The sequence below is a fragment of the Suricata suricatta genome, chromosome 9 (genome assembly GCF_006229205.1).
Source record: "Suricata suricatta isolate VVHF042 chromosome 9, meerkat_22Aug2017_6uvM2_HiC, whole genome shotgun sequence".
Taxonomy (NCBI): Eukaryota; Metazoa; Chordata; class Mammalia; order Carnivora; family Herpestidae; genus Suricata; species Suricata suricatta.
The window spans coordinates 106,229,590-106,244,469 of NC_043708.1; the positions used below are offsets into that span (position 1 = coordinate 106,229,590).

The 14,880-nt window shown below is 47.0% G+C and overlaps 1 protein-coding gene across 5 annotated transcripts in view; it reads left to right on the plus strand.

Moving 5' to 3' along the window:
* PAQR5 (progestin and adipoQ receptor family member 5) overlaps window positions 1–14,880 on the plus strand; it is a 75,130-nt gene that overhangs the window by 24,243 nt on the left and 36,007 nt on the right. For 3 of the 5 annotated variants that reach the window (XM_029952640.1, XM_029952639.1, XM_029952646.1), the window contains exon 2: window positions 9,807–9,947. In XM_029952640.1, the coding sequence (XP_029808500.1) occupies window positions 9,897–9,947 (51 nt within the window). In that variant the 5' untranslated portion in view covers window positions 9,807–9,896. Of the gene's footprint in view, window positions 1–9,328; window positions 9,434–9,806; window positions 9,948–11,227; window positions 11,509–14,880 lie in introns of those variants that run through there. The other 2 variants (XM_029952641.1, XM_029952645.1) reach the window with 2 other exon arrangements.

Genomic DNA, 14,880 nt, shown 5'->3' on the forward strand with positions numbered 1-14,880 from the left:
CGCAGCAAGAACTCTGCACTCTGAAGAGGGCCTTCACCATGACCCAAAAATGCTGGCACCCTGATCTTGGACTTCCGGCCTCCAGAACGGTGGGCAATAAATGTTTGTGGGAGTTTTGTTAGAGTAGCCTGAATGGACTAAGCCCAGGTGCGTATATTTATGATTTATATTTTTCTGGAAGATTTGGAGAAAATAAAATGTTATATTAATACAAACATAGTTAAGTGAATCTTACATGTTTTCTTTTATCTATTTAAAAATTTTTTTTAATGTTTTACTTATTTTTGAGAGAAAGAAACACAGTGCAAGTAGGGGAGGGGCAGAGAGAGAGGGAGACACAGAATCCCAAGACAGGCTCCAGGCTCCCAGCTGTCAGCACAGAGCCCGACGCGGGGTTTGAACCCATAAACCGTGAGAGCATGACCCGAGCTGAAGTCAGATGCCCAACCGACCAAGCCACTGAGGCATCCCGCACATGCGTTCCTTTAGATAGTTTTTTATTGTGGTAAAATAGGCATGACATAAAATTGACCATTTTAAACATTTTTAAGTGTAAAGTTCAGTGACACTATTTTTATTCACAATGATGTGCAAGTGCTATCACTATCCATTTCCAGAACGTTCTCAGCATCCCAAATAGAAACTCCATACCATTAAACAGCAACTTCCCATTTACTCCTCTCTCCAGCTCCTGGCAACCTCGATTTCATTTTCTGTCTCCATAAATTTGCCTATTCTAGGTAACTTGTCTAAGTCGAATCACACGGGATTTGTCTTTTTTATCTAGCTCATTCACGTAGCATAGTGTTTTCAGGGTTCCTCCACGTGGTAGCACGTGTCAGAATTTTATTTCTTTTTAAGGCTGAATAATATCCCGTTGCACGCATGCCCCGCACTGGACGCATTCATCTGCTCATGGACATGTGGGTTCCTTCACAAGGCTACTTTTGGCTACTGTGAATACTGCTACTTGGAATAGCGGCGTGCAGATATCTTTTGGTCCCTGCTTTTCACCCCTTTAACTTTTAAAAGTGGAATTTCTGGATCATATAGTAATTCTCTGGTTAATTTTTTTTGAGGAGCCGCCATATTGTTTTCCAGAGTGGTTGCGCCATTTTACATTCCCACCAGCAGTGTACCTAGGTTCCAGTTTCTCTACATTCTCATCAACACTTGTTCCTTTTCTTTTGTTTTTGTTTTCGATAATAGTCATCCTAATGGTATGAAGTGGTATCTCACTGTAGTTTTGATTTGCATTTCCCTAAGGACTAGTAATGCCAAACTTTTTCAGGCTTATTGGCTGTGTGTGTGTGTGTGTGTGTGTGTGTGTGTTTGTGTATATAATTTTTTTGAGAAATGTCTATTTAAGTCTTTGGCCATTTTTGAATTGGGTTATTTTTGTTGTTATAGAATTGTAGGAATTCTTTATATATTCTGGATATTAATATGGTTTATATATTTTCTCCCATTCTGCTTTTCACTCTGTTCATAGCAGCCTTTGATGCACACAAATAATCTAATTTTCACATGCATTTTTAAAGGTAAAAATGGCCATTATCTCTCCAGTTCCCACTGGCTTCTCATGAAACCTGAACTCCCTCTGTTAATGTTGCTTCTTTGGGTCAAGTGTAGGACCTCTTGTCCAAAATGCCATTGATGAAATTCATGCATCCAGTGGTAACTTGGATTAAAGACCTCTCAGGAGCTTCCTGACCTCATGTTTTTAGTTTTCTAAAGCATGCGTGGGAATAATTCCCCACCAAACAGCCTTCTTTGTTTTTGCTACGTATGCCTGACTATGAGTTTTTTGTTTTCCAGCATAATTTTTTTCAGAAAAGAGGCAGTGGCATAATAGTTGTGTCCATCCAGAGTTTTTCACATTCGGGGCCACCGCATTCCCTTGGTTTTGAACAATGGGCTGGCTGTATGGGCTGTTTGGGGAAGACACTGCAACCTAAAACTCTCCCCATCCATGCTTGTCTGGGATCCTTCCAGAAGGCACCTGACACACACAGTTTAAAGAGCCAGAGAGAGAGAGAGAGAGAGAGAGGCAAAAAAATATAATACAGATTGAGATTTATTCCTAGGTACATAGTCTCCCAGTTGTGAGGATTGATTTTAATTTTTTTAAGTCTATTTACTTATTTTTTGTGAGAGACAGAGACAGCATGAGCAGGAGAGGGGCAGAGAGAGAAAGAGAGAGACTCCCTAGCAGGCTCCTCACTATCAGTGCAGAGCCCGAGTTGGAGCTCAAACTCATGAAACTGTGAGATCATGACCTGAGCCAAAACTGAGAGTCTGAAGCTTAACAGACCGAGTGACCCAGACGCCCCTTGTTATACTTTATATGATCCCTTGAAAGGGCAGAGAAGGAAGACGGGGAGAGTAACCATTGCAAACTGAACCAAGCCAATCGCTCATTGACATTTTCTGTAGTTCATCACTTCCTGTGTGGTGTTGTTTTAAATGTTTATTTTTGCACAGGAGAGAGCTTGAGTAGGGGAGGTGCAGAGAGAGTAGGGGACAGTGGGCTCCGCACTGGCAACACAGAGTCCCCCTAGGGGGCTTGAATTCATGAATCCTGAGATCATGACCTGATCTGAAGTCGATTGCTCAACTGACTGAGCCACCGAGGCGCCCCTTGCTTTTTTATTTTAACAAGCTCTGAAATCAGGAATCCTTTCCGATCAGTGATGTCATCCCCTGATTCTGACTGACAGGATTTTTTCCCTTTATTACTAGTACACCAAACAGTGATGTGGCTTCCGGCGGAGAGTGTCTGGAGTGCGTTGAGATACAGTCTTGGGGTCTATCAGTATTTAGAGGTACCTGAGAAGGAGGGGACCCCCCCCAACCTCAGGGCCAGGCGGCCGGCTCAGTGAGAGTGTCCAGCCGAGTCCTGGCACCATCCGCATATTTTCCAGTGGGTGCCAAGCAGTAGATGGCCTACAGGCAGGTGAAGTCCCAGCAGTCTGCCCTTTCAGGACCCCTTGTGCACACCTGATCTGAACATGTGAGTGAGGTTCCTGCAAATGTGTCTAGGGACCTGCAGCAGCTGGACTTGTTGGTTCTTAGCCCCCAAATCCTCCCTCTGGGGCTCACCTGGGCTCACCTGTTGCTGCCCCTGCTCGTGCAAGAGGAAGGGCACCCGGGCAGTACTCATCAGCTCCCAGGTCTCTATTCTCATTTCTCATTAACGCTAATTCACAAACCCTCTAATGTGGATCAGAAAAAACCCCAGTGGAACCATAGGTGTGGCCTCTCAAGTGTGAGTGTTTCAAATGCTACTCACCGCCCCCCACCAGGGGTGTGGGTTAAAACTAACATTTCCATATCACGCTGTCTGTGCGAAGTGTTTGAAAGCAAATCACAGCAGCATAACACTAGCAAATGAATACTTTGGACCCAGGGTACATTTTGTGGCAGCAGCGTTAGACACAGCTTCTCCGAGCACAGACTTCCAATCACCAGAGAAAAAGAATATTTTTCATGTAAGCTGTATTAGTAATTCCCCAAAGTGGCCACAGTTATGGGGATACTGTTGAAGACGTGTATGAAGATGTTGAATATGCCTACTTCTGTGAAATGTGTGTAGAAAAACAGTATTTTAAAATGAATATGTTGGGGAGCGCCTGGGTGGTTCAGGTGGTTAAGCGTCTGACTCAGGTCATGAGCTCACAGTTGGTGGGACTGAGTCCCAGGTGGGGCCCTGCGCCAGGTGTGGAGCCTGCTTGGGATTCTCTCCCTCCCTCTCTCTCGGCTGCCCCCCTCTCAAAATAAAGAAACATTTTTTTTAAAAAAGAGTATAATTTCCAATATTTCAAACAGTGGCTTGGTTTGTTGTCTCTTTCTGCAGAGATCTAGAGACAAGATTGAATAAAACAAAAAGGCTTTGAATAGTTCTGAAATCGAGACAAGATGTGAGGTTTTGCCAATATTTCAGCAGTATATTGGTGTGAGATTTCATTTAAATGAGGGTTCCGCAGCTAAAAGATAGGTTTTAAAACAGCTAACGGAGCAGATCGGTGGGGAGGGCTATAACACAGTCTCAAAGATCTGCCGAGTTTTTCTGAAATAGCCCTAAAAATGGTGGTTGGTTTTTTTTTTAATTTTTTTATAATGATTTTTTATTTATTTTTGAGAGACAGAGATAGTGTGAGCAGGGGAGGGTCAGAGAGAGAGGGTGACACAGAACCAGAAGCAGGCTCCAGGCTCTGAGCTAGCTGTCAGCACAGAGCCCGACGCGGGGCTTGAACTCATGAACTCTGAGATCATGACCTGAGCCGAAGCCGAATGCTTAACCGACTGAGCCACCCAGGCGCCCCTTTTTTTTAAATTTTTAAATGTTTTTATTTTATCTTTTGAGAGAGAGATAGTGCAAGCAGGAACGAGAGGGAGACACAGAATCCGAAGCAGGCTCCAGACTCTGAGCTGTTAGCACAAAGCCCCACGTGTGGCTCGAACTCAGGGACTGTGAGATCGTGACCTGAGCTGAAGTCAGATGTTTAATCGACTGAGCCACCCAGGCGCCCCTAGTTGTTGTTGCTGTTGTTGTTGTTTAAAAAGGCAAAGCATAACAAAATCACCATCAGATCTCAGGCTAGTCCGCTCAGATTTAAGACCAAACAAGATTAATATGAGGCGAACTTTGCACCTGACCACCTCCTTTCTCTCAGGTTAGTGCTCCGTCATATTCCTGAAGGTCCTTACTCCCAGAACCTTTATCCTATACACTATGCATCCTACACAGGCCTTGAGGACTCTGCCAGCAAACCTGTAACCTCCCAAATATGTCTACGTATAAGGTGGCTGGAGATAAGTTGATGGACTGTTTTTCCAGGAAGAGGGTCCAGAAAATGTATAACTTCTAGGGATACAAATGAACTAGTACATACTCTCTCTCTAATGTTAATTTATTAATGCAGTTAGCTATATTAGAGTCCCTTCCAACATATTAATTTTTTAATAAAAAAAATTTTTTTAGGGAGAGAGAGAGAGTGAGTGGGGGAGAAGGACAGAGGGAGTCAGAGAATCTTAAGCACCCAACACGTGCTCCATCCATGAACCATGAGAATGGGACCTGAGCCGAAATCAAAAGTCAGATGCTCAACTCACTAAGCCCCCCAGGTGCCCCTACATTCTGGTTTTTACAGTGTTGGTGAAATGGAGAGCTTGGCTTGTGATGGAAAGTGCCTCAAAAGACCAGTGAGTTCTTTTTATGTTCAATTATATCCACAGTAATGAACAATGGACACATCATTTGAATCATCAGCCATGCTTTATGACTTCCATGACCATCCAGGGATGTTTCACTGTTTCGACAAACGTTAACAATTTACAGTTCAGGTGCAACATAACAATGCCTTACTGGCATTTCCTTGCCAGAAAAATATGACATGAGAAATCTCCCACTTTTGAAAGAGCAAGGTCAAGTCTTACCTGAGAGGGGTTTTTTTTTTAAATTTTTAATGTTTTATTTTCAAGAGACAGAGCATGAGTGGGGGACAGGCAGAGAGAGAGAAGGAGACACAGAATCTGAAATACGCCCCAGGCTGTAAGCTGTCAGCACAGAGCCTGATGCGGGGCTCAAACCCACAAGACCATGACCTGAGCCAAAGTCGGACCCTTAACCGACTGAGCCATCCAGGTGCCCCCAAGTCTTACCTGAGAGTTTGTCTCAACCAGATTAACAGACGAGGACAGCCATCCTCTAGCTTCTGGGCCATCAACATCATAAGCACTCTGTATTTTCCATCTTCTCCCAGTAACAAAGGGAAATTGAGTCCGAGTACTTTAAATGAACCTTTATTCAAATCCGAGTTCTACCATCCACCAGTTGTGTGATCTTGGGAGAGCCCTGCGGCTAGTCCACGCTTCCATTTTTTTTTGCCTATAAAATAGAAAATGAATTTTCCTATCTGAAAATTAATAATAGCAAGTGTTTGGGAGCACCTAGGTGGCTCAGTCGGTTAAGTGTCGAACTCCTGATGTTGGCTCAGGTCATGATCTCATGGTTCATGAGTCCAAGCCCTGTGTTGGGCTCTGTGCTGAGAGCCTGCTTGGGATTCTCTCTCTCTCTGCCCCTCCCCTGCTTGCACACTTGCTTTCTCTCTCTCTCTCTCTTTCTCTCTCTCTCTCTTAAAATAAATAAGCTTAAAAAATAGACTTACTTTTTGGCAGGACCCTTTACACAGGTTCTCTTTCTCTTTTTTTAAGTAGGCTTCATGCCCCAGGCCAGAGCCCAATATGGGGCTTGAACTCACGACCCTAAAATTAAGACCTGGGCTAAGAAGAAGAGTCAGATGCTTAACTGACTAAGCCACCCAGGTGCCCCTGGTTCTCTTCTTAATCATAATGACACCCCCATGAAGAAAGTATTACTGTTACTTCCAATTTATAGATAGGGAAACTGAGGCACAGAAGTTAAGTTCCTTGCCCAGGGTTGCACAGGAAATGGCGACCCAGACCTTGATCACAAGTGGCCTTACGTGACGGGCCTGTTTTCCTTATTTCCTGTCCACCCCGGCCCTTACCGCTCTGCCTCGCCTCCTGAGATGGCCATGGTGAGGGTGAATGAGTGGGGCAGGGGGCCCGCACGGCTTGGTGCAGAGAGGGTAAGTGTTTCCCTCCATCTCACGGTCACTTTTGGCAGCCAATTGGGTGCTTATCTGTCTCATCTCTCTGTATACATTTCTTGGGGACAGTGACTCTCTTATTAGTCTTTTTCCCCCCTGTGTATTTAAAAAAAGAGAATGCATGGAGGGTGCCTCCTTTCCTCTATTCTGCTTGTCACAAACCTATACGATATTTCTGTCCCTTCAAGTCTCAGCTTTTCCTTCAAGCTGTAGTAGCTGACAGAGAATAAGCAACGAAGCATTTAGCCTTGCCCTTACTTGTCACGTGATGAACGTGCCGTAAGCAGTGACTGAATGAAGGAATGGGTGGTTCCTGTACTATGTCACCCCTGATGTTGGAAGTTTCGTCTCGTCTTCCTATCTGGATGGTGTATGCTGGGCGGGTAGGGACTGTTTCTATTCTGTTTCTTGCCCATGACATTGAGGCCACTCCAGGGAGAACCGGAGGACCAAGATGAGCAGGTCTGTGGAGGCCAGCCCTGGTCCCATGATTGTGGATTTCCTGGTGTGCTTGGGGTCCCCCCCAGGACCAGACTTTCCCTTCATGTCCTGCCACCTGATGGGCTCCTGGTGCTTCCGGGAAGTATGGGCATCTAGTTGATTTAGGCCTGCAAAGCCGAGAGAACCGTGGTGTGCCATAGCTTGCTCACGTCAATGTTTGCAAAGTACTAATTTTGAGGGGAGACTGGGTGGCTTAGTCAGTTAAGGGTCTTGACTCTTGATTTTGGCTCAGGTCATAGTCTCACGGTTTGTGAGATCGAGTCCTGGATCAGCCTTTGTGCTGACAGCACAGAGCTTGCTTGGAATTCTCTGTCCCTCTCCCCGACTTGCACTCTCTCTCTCTCTTTCTCAAAACAAATAAACTGGGGCACCTGGTGGCTTAGTCCATTGAGCACCCAACTTCGACCCAGATCATGATCTCACAGTTGGTGAGTGCAAGCCCCACATTTGGTTCTGTGCTGACAGCTCAGAGCCTGGAACCTGCTTCGGATTCTGTGTCTCTCTCTCCTCTCTGCTCCTCCCCTGCTCCCGCTATCTCTCTCTCAAAATAAATAAACATAAAAAAAATTTAAATAAATGAACTTGAAAAGTATTAAATTGTTTTTTTTTTAATGTTTTTTATTTATTTTTGAGAGAGAGACAGTGCAGGCAAGGGAGGGTCAGAGAGAGAGGGAGACACAGAATCCGAAGCAGGCTCCAGGCTCTGAGCTGTCAGCATAGAGCCTGATGGGGGGCTCGAACCCATGAACTGTGAGATCATGACCTGAGCTGAAGCAAGATGCTTAACCAACTGAGCCGCCCAGGCACCCCTTAACTTCTGTTTTTTAAACCTAGGTAAAATGTACATGCGGTTTAAAAAATTATTTCTCAAAAAATTATTTTCTTTATTATTCAGTAATGTGGAAATATTACCTAAGTTTTTATTGTGGTAAAATATGCAAAATGTGAAATTAATTGTTCTGACCATTTTTAAGCGCATGTTTTGGTGACATTACGCTCAGAATCTTGTGCAAGTATCACCACTTCCCGTTTCCAGAACTTTTTATCATCCTGAGCAGAAACTCAGTACCCATTAAACAACACCCCCTTCCTCCCCTCACACGGCCTCTAGTCTACATTCTGTCTGTGTGAGTTTGCCCACTCCCGGTACCCTGTGTAAGGGGAAGCGTACAACATTCGCCTTTTTGTGACTGGCTTATTTCCTTTAATGTGATCCAAGCTTCACTCATATTGAAGCATGGATCAGAATGTCGTTCTTTTTTTTACATTTATTTTAACGTTTATTTATTTTTGAGAGAGAGAGACAGAGCATGAGTGGGGGAGGGGCAGAGAGAGAGGGAGACACAGAATCGGAAGCAGGCTCCAGGCTCTGAGCTGTCCGCACAGAGCCTGACGTGGGGCTCAAACTCACAGACCACGAGATCATGACCTGAGCCAAAGTCGGACACTCAACCAACAGAGCCACCCAGGTGCCCCAGAATGTCATTCCTTTTTTAAGACTGAGTCATGTCGCGTCATGTGTGTAGACCGTATCTTGTTTGTTACCCCTTCATGTCCTGGCGGACACTTGGGTTGTTTCTCCCTTTGGACTGTTATAAATAATGCTTACCTCGGTGTTTTTAAGAGAGAAGCAAATTTAGGCCAGTGAAACATACATGGTGTTGCTCCAGAGAAGAACACATAGGACATAAGGGACCGCAGTAGGGAGCAAAAGTATCAACTGCAGAAACCAAAATACACCCAAGTTCCGAGCATGAGCAGCACTGCTGTCATGAACGGTGTGTAAGAAGCATTTGCTGAAGACCCAGGGTGAGCGAGGCCTGTGTGCCCAGTAGCCAGCCTCCCAGCAGGGTCCCCCCCAAACACCAGGGCAGGTAGCTTCCCTTGCGGGCAGATGAGGTTGATGCCACACGAGAGAGGTACAGGAAAGGTCTCGGGACTTTCAGAGAGAAGGGCAGAATTCCCCTGGGCAGGGGGAGCTTTAAGGAGGCAGATTTCCACCTGGCGATAATGGGGGCAGGAGAGGAGTAAACTAGGGCAAATTCCTAGCGCTGCCCTTCCTTTGCTAAACCCAGCCTGGATGTTTCTGTGTCTTAGGCCCATCCTGAGGGCTCTGGGTTCCCGTTGCTCACGTTATGCACAGCTGTTACACAGTCTTCATCCTGCATTTAAACAGCCTTGCTACTTGGACTTGCTGTGTCTCCCACAAGCACCTCCGATTTGCCTGCCTGGTTCTTTTCTGTGTGGCGGGGCGGCCACGCTCCCAGGAGCCTTCTGGGAGAGCTGTGTCTCTTCAGGTAACCTGAAGCCCAGCTCTTGTCATCTTCTGCCCACTGGGTGGACCCAGCCTTGGGATCACGCTGTCCACCCAAGGGCAGCACCTGATGAAGTGGGGAGCCGACTGCTCTGGCTACCCCTTAGCTGTGCAACCTTGGGAGGTCACCCCACCCCTCTGACCCTGATGATGTGCAACACGAGGGGATTGGGTGGCCCCCATGGCCTGCCCAGCCTACAATGTTGTGATTGCCCATATTATGATTGAATGACCTACCTCCAGCACCCCCGCCATCGCAGGCAAGTTTTCCGTGGTTCACCAGTCTGGCCACCTTGGCTGGCCCAGCTGGCGTTAGGTCGAGTCTGACCGGGTTTCTTCCCGCTGCCCTCTTTCAGGGAAGTGTCCTGGGCGCTGGCTGGCCGGAGGCATCCCAGCCATGTTCGAACGCTGAGTGGGTGACAGGGAGCAGCTGTCCCAGCCTCAAGATGCTGAGCCTGAAGCTCCCTCGGCTGTTCCGCATCGACCAGGTGCCCCAGGTGCGTGCTCCAGTTCCTGTGGGCGGGCTCCAGGCGGAGGCGAGGGCTTGGGGTCGGCACAGGGATGACTGTCCTGTCTTCAGCCAGTCTGTTCTGTGTAGGCCCATTGCCTTTTTATTTTTTTTATTAAAAAATTTTTGTTTATCTATTTATTTTGAAGGAGACCGAAAGCAGGGGAGGGGCAGGGAACAGAGGGAGGTAGAGAATCCCAAGCAGGTTTCTCAGTGTCAGTGCAGCGCCTGATACGGGGCTCGATCTCGTGAACTGGTGAGATCATGATCTGAGCTGAAATCAAGAGTTGGAGCCTCAACCAACTGTGCCCCCTTCCCTCCCCGGGCTATTCTCTTCAAGACTTCCTGACTCCCTCCCTCAGGAAGCAGAGCTTCCTGCTTCCCTGCCTACACAGAACCTGGAAACAGAAGTGCTCCTGAAACCCGCTGCGTCGCCACCCCTCCCTGTGACATCTGTATGTTATCCAGAGCTAAATCTTTACTGAGAGGACTACGCTTTCTGGCGGAAGAGATGAAGCCAGCAGCACCTGACTGGGTGGAGGTCGTCCTTGCAACCCTCCCTTGGGTGTTCGGAAGCAGACCAGAGGCAGTGTCACCTCGGATGTGGCCTCACAGTTGTCCTTATCACTTGTGGAAGGCTCAGGCCAGGCCTGGCAGGGGGCGATGAGGAGGACTGTCACGAGGGCCTTAGGCCCCTCCTGTTGTGGGCTCCCGAGGCCAGGAACTCACACGGGGCCGCCCTGAAAAACCTGGTACAGATCGATAATCTGCACACGTAACAGGCCTTAGTTGAGGCCACCGCTCGTGAGCCCGGGTGAGGAGGTGCACCTCTCCTGCGCGGGCAAAGAAAACTCGTTTCCTGGTACCCTGGGCTCTGTGTCAAATCTTCCTTTTTGACTGAAGATGGACAAATGTTACCTCAGGGTGGGATGTCTCATCTGGAGGATGTCATAGACAGAAGGGACACCTCCTCTCCACTCAGCTGGCTGCCAAGCACTTATGACTTTCCTTGGAAAAAAATTAAGTCCCGCTCATTACCAGGCGTGGAAGACTAGGAGGAGACCCACGGCCAGACTTTGTCCCAAAAGCCCGTGAAACTAGGTGACTGTAGCAAGGGGGCATGGTCGGACACGAGGCAGAGGACAGACAAATGAACAACAAGGCGGGCCTCGCAGGACGCCGCTAAGCAGGGCGCCTCCTCAGTACTCCCAAGGCCGTGCATCCTCCTGGGCGGTTCACCGCTTAGTTCTGTCCACAGAGCACCAGTGGTTGTGGTTGGTGGGAGCACGGAGTGACCCTTTGATTCATTCACTCACGAAATGTGTGTTGCCTGCCTGTTCATGTTACTCTGTGTGGGACTCAGAAGGATCCGGCATGAATCCCACCCCTGAAGACGTAAAAATACACAGGAGCACTTCTGTTGCAAAGTGGGTCAAGGTGTGTCCTTAGAGACCCCAAGGAGGGGTTGGTCCCTTCCGCCGTGGGAGAGGAAGAGCTCAGGGAAGTCCTCATGAAGAGGGAGATCTTTAAGATGGACTTGAGGGTAGTAGGTACGATGTGGGAGGTGGGGAGAGCATACCCCACGGATGGACTGGTGTGGGCAAAAGCCTGGACACGGGAAACCATCGGGCAGGTGTGGGGCCTCTTGGAGGAGGGATTATGGGTTCTGCTGAGGGTTTTGGTCAAGGTTGGGTTCAGAATATGTGCCCAGGAAAGATGTGAAGGAGAAGTGAAGGTCTCAATGGGCACTTTGGGGAGTGATGTGGGATTCTGAAGTATGGTGAACGGAAACCCCCTGAGGGCTAAAGATGAACGTGTCTTCTCTGTCCAGGTCTTCATAGACAGTGGAGGTGGCCGTAGCCTTTTTAGGGAAATGGCACTAGTCAGCGGCAGAGAACCAACGTCACACCCCACATCCACCGTTTGCTTCAAAACCTTGCTTGGGCGCCCACATCCACTACTGGGCTTCAAAGCTCGGGGGTGGTGGTGCTGGAACTCACAACCCATCAGATCATGACCTGAGCCAAAATCAAGAGTCAGATGCTCAAACGACTGAGCCTCCCAGGCACCCCTAGAGGGTAATTTTATTTGAGGATTTGCTGGGAGAAAGGAACAAGCATTTTTTGTTTATTAAAGCAGATGCAAATATATTGAGAAAAATGCATAACTTGCATGAATATTTAACATAGACTTCACTCGAATGCTGAGCTTACTTTGGGTGGGCTCTGTGGATTCCAATACTCAGTCTGCAGAGTGACGTTGGACAAGATATTTCATGTCCCTACCTCAGTTTCTGCACCTGTAAAACGGTGATGAGAGCATCTGCTTCCTGGGGTTACGGTGAGGAGTAGGTGAAATAGCCCATGCGAGGTGCCCAGCACATGGTGAGCAGTCAGGAATGCTGCTGTCGTCATCATTATCAACTCTTTGATACAGAGGCCCTGGATAGCCTCTCTCTTTGAATATCCATGAGCTGTGTGGCCTGGGGTACTTCCCTACCCTCTCTGAGCCTCACCCATCAGACGGGGCCAGGGCACCACCTCTCGGCATTGTCAGGGTTATAATTCTGGCACACTTCTGGCTGAGAGATTGCTCACAGGAAAGGACAGTTCGTCCCTTCCCTTGGAAGGTGGGAGTGATGTTGGGTAGGTGGTCTTGGACACTGGGGAACAAGGGGCCAACTCAATAGTTCAAATGATTTCTCCAGCCCAGAATTTCTCAAAGTGGGCACTTGGATCGCCACCATCAGAATCATCAGGAGCATTTTTTAAAAAATTTTAACATTTATTGTTATTATTGAGAGACAGAGAATGAGCATGGGAGGGGCAGAGAGAGGGGGAGACACAGAATCCGAAGCAGGCTCCAGACTCTGAGCTGTCAGCACAGAGCCTGACTCGGGGCTCAAACTCCCAAGCTGTGAGATCATGACCTGAGCCGAAGTCAGACGCTTAGACCACATGAGCCACCCAGGTGCCCCAGGAGCTTATTAAAATACAATCTGAGGGACTCCTGGGTGGCTCAGTAGGTTGTGTCTAACTCTTAATCTCGGCTCAGGTCTTGATCTCAAAGTCATGAGTTCAAGTCCCAAATTGGACTCTGTCATGGGTGGCGAGCCTACTTAAAAACAAACAAAATCAACCAAACAAATAAATAAATAAGGAATGCTTGCACACTTCATCATTTGAAATAACATAGCTCTGTGTGTGTATAAGTAACCTTTATCAAGTCAAGGATATTCCTTTCTATCCCTTGTTTTCTAGGATTTTTTTCCCTTTAGTTAGGAATGAATTTTACAGAACACATTTTTCCCCCTATCAGTGTTATCTTTTGAGATGGTCGCAATTGATTCATTTCAGTTAATAGTGTGGTGGGGCACCTGGGTGGCTCAGTCGGTTGAGCGTCCGAGTTTGGCTCAGGTCATGAGCTCACAGTTCTTGAGTTCGAGCCCTCGTCAGGCTCTGTGCTGACAGCTCAGAGCTTGGAGCCTACTTCGGATTCTGTGTCTCCCTCTCTCTCTGCCCCTCCCCTGCTTGCGCTCTCTCTAAATAGATAAACAAACAACCATTTTAAAAAAGTTATTATTGTGGTGAATTACATGAATGGATTTCTACTAATGTTAAGCCAACCTTACACTTAAATACAGCTTGGTCATGATGTGATATCTTTTTAATCTGTTGCTGGAATCCGTTAGTATTTTGTTTAGGACCTTCAATTCTAATGAGCCCACCTGTAACTTTTCCTTCATATACTGCCCTTGCCTGGATGTGGGTTAAGATCGTGCCAACCCCAAAGAGTCGCAAGGGCGTTGCCTATTTATTCTGTGGACAGCTTGGTAGACTGTTAGAATTATACATTCCTGAGTGGTTGGTGGAATTTGCCTGTACAATTTTCTCAGCAGGGCCCCTGCACCGCCCACCGCAAGGAGCATCATTACCTCGTCGTCTCCGTGAATGGTAGCCTGTGGTGTAGAGAACAACACCTCTTGCAGCCGAATTTTCCTTGTGGAAAGATTTTTTTTTTTTTTTAAATAACAGCTTTGCTGATACGTAATTCACATGCCTCTCAATTCATCCTTTAGAAGGATACAGCTGGAGCGCCTGGGTGGCTCAGTCGGTTAAGTGTCCGACTTCAGCTCAGGTCATGATTTCACAGTTGGTGGGTTCAGGTCCCCTGTCGGGCTCTGTGCTGACAGCTCAGAGCCTGGAGCCTGCTTCAGATTCTATGTCTCCCTCTCTCTCTGACCCTCCTCTGCTCGCGCTGTCTCTCTCTGTCTCTCAAAAATAAATAAAAAGACATTAAAAACAAAGAAATTTTAAAAGGATACAGCTCGGTGGCTTGCAGTATGGTGGCACATACAAATATGTTGCACAAAACTATCACCACAGTCCATTTTAGAACATTTTCATTACCTGGAAAGAAACGGTACCCATTAGCAGTCCTTTCCCATTCGCCATGGCAACTGCTGATCTCTATGGATTTGCCTGTTCTTGGTATTTCACATAAATGGGACCATAGAATAGGTGGCCTTTTGCAAATGCCTTCTTTCATTGAGCATAATGTTTCCAAGGCTCATCTGTGCTGTACCATGTACTAGTGCTTCATTTGTTTTTATGGATTGAGCAATACTCGTCGTGTGGATGTATGGGTTTGTTTATTCATTCGTTAAGTGATAGACCCTTGAGTTTCTGTTTTTGGCTACTGTGAATCATGCTACTAATGGACATTTGTGCACAAGTTTTTGTGTGGACATGTCTTCAGTTCTCTTAGGTACCTGCCTAGGAGTGGCATGTTGGATCATGTGGTAACTCTGTGCTTAACTATTTTTTTTTATTGTAGTAAAATATACTTAACATAAAATTTACCATCTTAACCACTTTTAAGTGCACGGTTCAGTGGTGTTAAATATACACAAATTGTTGTGT